General features: G+C 50.0%; 1 protein-coding gene across 1 annotated transcript in view; it reads left to right on the top strand.

Annotated features, from left to right (window-relative positions):
- lama1 (laminin, alpha 1) overlaps positions 1-5,000 on the top strand; it is a 76,261-nt gene that overhangs the window by 28,694 nt on the left and 42,567 nt on the right. Inside the window, exons 13-20 of the mRNA XM_034560689.1 lie at positions 1-89; positions 471-572; positions 761-975; positions 1,464-1,575; positions 1,659-1,769; positions 3,356-3,483; positions 3,556-3,642; positions 3,763-3,974. The exon at positions 1-89 is cut by the window's left edge and continues 64 nt beyond it. Of these exons, the coding sequence (XP_034416580.1) occupies positions 1-89; positions 471-572; positions 761-975; positions 1,464-1,575; positions 1,659-1,769; positions 3,356-3,483; positions 3,556-3,642; positions 3,763-3,974 (1,056 nt within the window). The remainder of the gene's footprint in view (positions 90-470; positions 573-760; positions 976-1,463; positions 1,576-1,658; positions 1,770-3,355; positions 3,484-3,555; positions 3,643-3,762; positions 3,975-5,000) is intronic.

Here is a 5,000-nt window from a genome sequence, read left to right as displayed (position 1 = left end):
GCAACGACCTCATCATCCCCAACAACTATTCTGGCCACGCCCACCAGGTGCTGTCGTGGGCGTTCCCGGAAGGTTTTCTCGGCAACAAGGTGACCTAACTATTCCAAATGTGGTCATTAAACATCACAGTCAACAGCAACCTGATCGTCTGCATGTCTGTCTGCTTGTCTGTCTGCCTGCCTGTCTGTCTGCCTGCCTGTCTGTCTGTCTGCCTGTCTGTCTGTCTGTCTGCCTGTCTGTCTGTCTGTCTGCCTGCCTGTCTGCATGTCTGTCTGCTTGTCTGTCTGCCTGCCTGTCTGTCTGCCTGCCTGTCTGTCTGTCTGCCTGTCTGCCTGTCTGTCTGCCTGCCTGTCTGTCTGCCTGCCTGTCTGTCTGCCTGTCTGTCTGCCTGCCTGTCTGTCTGCCTGTCTGCCTGTCTGCCTGCCTGCCTGTCTGTCTGCCTGTCTGTCTGCCTGTCTGTCTGTCTCCAGCTGGTTTCCTACGGAGGTTCCCTGAACTACTCGGTGGTTTATGACGTCCCGTTGGATAATGAAGACCATTCTCGCCCCACTCAGTCCGACATCATCATTGAGGTGAGGAAACAATAACATAATAAGATATTATATAATATCATAACATTCATTTGTTCCACAAAGTTAACGTTTAAACGTGTTTAACATATTAAATATGACACTGAAAGGTTCAGGTTTAACATTAAAAACTACAAATATGTCGCCCGGGGGTTGAACTTGAACTGATAGTTTTCGTCCTTCGTCTCCAGGGAGACGGTCGAGCTCTTCGTTTCTCGCCTCCCGTCCTAGTCTTCCTCTCCGGGCTGGCCGAGCGCCCGGTTACCATGACGATGGCCCCGGAGACATTTGTGGACGTCCGCTCGGGCGTCCCCGTCACCCGGGATGACCTGCTGTCCGTCCTGGCCGACGTGACGTCACTGAGCGTCCGGGTTCACTTAAACACCTCCGCCGAGGGGTCCATCCGGTGAGTGGGGTCTGGGGACCGGCAGACCGGGTACTGGGTCACATTGTTATCTATCCATCTATCTATCCATCTATTCATCTATCCATCTATCTATCTGTCTATCTATCTATTCATCTATCCATCTATCTATCTATCTGTCTATCTATCTATTCATCTATCCATCTATCTATCCATCTATCTATCCATCTATCTATCCATCTATTCATCTATCCATCTATCTATCTATCTATCCATCTATTCATCTATCCATCTATCCATCCATCTATCTATCCATCTATCTATCCATCTATCTATCCATCTATTCATCTATCCATCTATCTATCTGTCTATCTATCTATTCATCTATCCATCTATCTATCCATCTATCTATCTATCCATCTATTCATCTATCCATCTATATATCTGTCTATCTATCTATTCATCTATCCATCTATCTATCATCTATTCATCTATCCATCCATCCATCCATCCATCCATCTGTCTCTCAGTCTCTCTTCAGTGTCTCTGGACATCGCTGACCCTGGTTCAGTTTCTGGTCGTCAGGCGGTTGATGTGGAGACGTGTGAATGTCCGTGGGGTTACAGCGGCACTTCCTGTGAGGTAAGTTTGTCTAGCACTGCTAGTAGTGTAGTACTGCGAGTACTGGTTCACAGTATATGTACTCGTAACGCTGTGTGTTGTAGTCGTGTCTTTCAGGGTTCTACCGGGTGGGTGGAGTCCTGTTTGGAGGGAACTGTATGCAGTGTGAGTGTAACGACCACGCCACCGACTGTGACGCCAACGGGGTCTGTTTGGTGAGTCTGAACAAGACAACTTCAAAGAAACACAGAACAACTTCAAAGAAACACAGAACAACCTCAGAGCCACAAAACAACTTCAAAAAGACAAAAAACAACCTCAAAGAGACACAGAACAACTTCAAAGAAACACAAAATAACTTCAAAGAGAAACAAAACAACCACAAAGAGACACAAAACGACCCCAGAGACTCACACCTACTACAAAGAGACAAAAAGCTACATTCAAGAACATTTAATGAATGAAAAAAGACGTTCTAGTGACCTGTCCCCTGAGAACCAAGACATTCTAGTGGCCCATCCCCTGAGAACCAAGACGTTCTAGTGACCCATCCCCTAGTGACCTGTCCCCTGAGAACCAAGACGTTCTAGTGACCCATCCCCTGAGAACCAAGACATTCTAGTGACCCATCCCCTAGTGACCTGTCCCCTGAGAACCAAGACGTTCTAGTGACCCATCCCCTAGTGACCTGTCCCCTGAGAACCAAGACATTCTAGTGACCCATCCCCTGAGAACCAAGACATTCTAGTGACCCATCCCCTAGTGACCTGTCCCCTGAGAACCAAGACGTTCTAGTGACCCATCCCCTAGTGACCTGTCCCCTGAGAACCAAGACATTCTAGTGACCCATCCCCTGAGAACCAAGACATTCTAGTGACCCATCCCCTAGTGACCTGTCCCCTGAGAACCAAGACGTTCTAGTGGCCCATCCCCTGAGAACCAAGACGTTCTAGTGACCCATCCCCTAGTGACCTGTCCCCTGAGAACCAAGACGTTCTAGTGACCCATCCCCTGAGAACCAAGAAGTTCTAGTGACCCGTCCCCTGAGAACCAAGACATTCTAGTGACCCATCCCCTAGTGACCTGTCCCCTGAGAACCAAGACGTTCTAGTGACCCATCCCCTAGTGACCTGTCCCCTGAGAACCAAGACATTCTAGTGACCCATCCCCTGAGAACCAAGACATTCTAGTGACCCATCCCCTAGTGACCTGTCCCCTGAGAACCAAGACGTTCTAGTGGCCCATCCCCTGAGAACCAAGACGTTCTAGTGACCCATCCCCTAGTGACCTGTCCCCTGAGAACCAAGACGTTCTAGTGACCCATCCCCTGAGAACCAAGAAGTTCTAGTGACCCGTCCCCTGAGAACCAAGACATTCTAGTGACCCATCCCCTGAGAACCAAGACGTTCTAGTGACCCATCCCCTAGTGACCTGTCCCCTGAGAACCAAGACGTTCTAGTGACCCGTCCCCTGAGAACAAAGTCGTTCTAGTGACCCGTACACGGAGAACCAAGACGTTCTAGTGACCTGACCCCGGAGAACAAAGTCGTTCTAGTGACCCGTACACGGAGAACCAAGACGTTCTAGTGATCCGTCCCCTGAGAACCAAGACATTCCAGTGACCCGTCCCCTGAGAACCAAGACGTTCTAGTGACCCGTCCCCTGAGAACCAAGACGTTCTAGTGACCTGACCCCGGAGAACAAAGTCGTTCTAGTGACCCGTACACGGAGAACCAAGACGTTCTAGTGACCCGTCCCCTGAGAACCAAGACGTTCTAGTGACCCGTCCGTCTGTCCTCAGGCTTGTACCCACAACACCACCGGTCCTCAGTGTGAGCGGTGTCTCCCTGGTTTCCACGGCGACGCCAGCGAGGGGACAGCGGGCGACTGCCGGCCGTGTGCGTGTCCTCTGACGGAGACGTCCAACAGGTGTGTCTGCTCGCTGCATTCAAAACAAAACTTTATGGTGTGAACGGAGGACGTGAATGTCTTGTGCTTCAGTTTCAGCCCCACCTGCTCGCTGGACGCCTCCGGACAGGTGTCATGTGACCGCTGTGGGGACGGATACACGGGACGCACCTGTGAGAGGTGAGTACAGTGTGTGTGTGTGTGTGTGTGTGGAAATGTGTCGTCATGATGTGTCTGATTGGCCAATCGGTAGGCAGCAAGCCGACTATGACACCTGTCTGTCTCCGCTTGTGTCTCCAGGTGTGCCAGCGGCTTCCATGGTAACCCGCAGGTGTTGGGCGGGGCCTGTGTCCGCTGCGAGTGTAGCGGCAACGTGGACGTCGGGGAGGCGGGACACTGTGACACCGTCACTGGTGAGTGTCTGCGTTGTCTCGGCAACACCGCCGGGAGACACTGTGAGGTCTGTCAGCCCGGTTACTATGGCGACGCCGTGCAAGCTAAGGACTGTCGGGGTGAGACTCACACCTACACACACAAACACTCACACCTACACACACACACACAAACACTCACACCTACACACACACACAAACACTCACACCTACACACACACACACAAACACTCACACCTACACATACAAACACTCACACCTACACACACAAACACTCACACCTACACACACACACAAACACTCACACCTACACACACAAACACTCACACCTACACATACAAACACTCACACCTACACACACAAACACTCACACCTACACACACACACAAACACTCACACCTACACACACACACACAAACACTCACACCTACACACACACACAAACACTCACACCTACACACACAAACACTCACACCTACACACACAAACACTCACACCTACACACACACACAAACACTCACACCTACACACACACACAAACACTCACACCTACACACACACACACAAACACTCACACCTACACACACACACAAACACTCACACCTACACACACACACACAAACACTCACACCTACACATACAAACACTCACACCTACACACACACACAAACACTCACACCTACACATACAAACACTCACACCTACACACACAAACACTCACACCTACACACACACACAAACACTCACACCTACACACACACACACAAACACTCACACCTACACACACAAACACTCACACCTACACACACACACAAACACTCACACCTACACACACACACACAAACACTCACACCTACACACACACATACAAACACTCACACCTACACACACAAACACTCACACCTACATACACACACACACACACAAACACTCACACCTACACACACACACACTCACACCTACACATACAAACACTCACACCTACACACACACACACAAACACTCACACCTACACACACAAACACTCACACCTACACACACACACACAAACACTCACACCTACACATACAAACACTCACACCTACACACACACACACAAACACTCACACCTACACACACAAACACTCACACCTACACACACACACA

This window comes from Cyclopterus lumpus, chromosome 20 (genome assembly GCF_009769545.1).
Source record: "Cyclopterus lumpus isolate fCycLum1 chromosome 20, fCycLum1.pri, whole genome shotgun sequence".
NCBI classification, from domain to species: Eukaryota; Metazoa; Chordata; class Actinopteri; order Perciformes; family Cyclopteridae; genus Cyclopterus; species Cyclopterus lumpus.
This window is presented reverse-complemented; position numbering and strand designations above follow the sequence as displayed.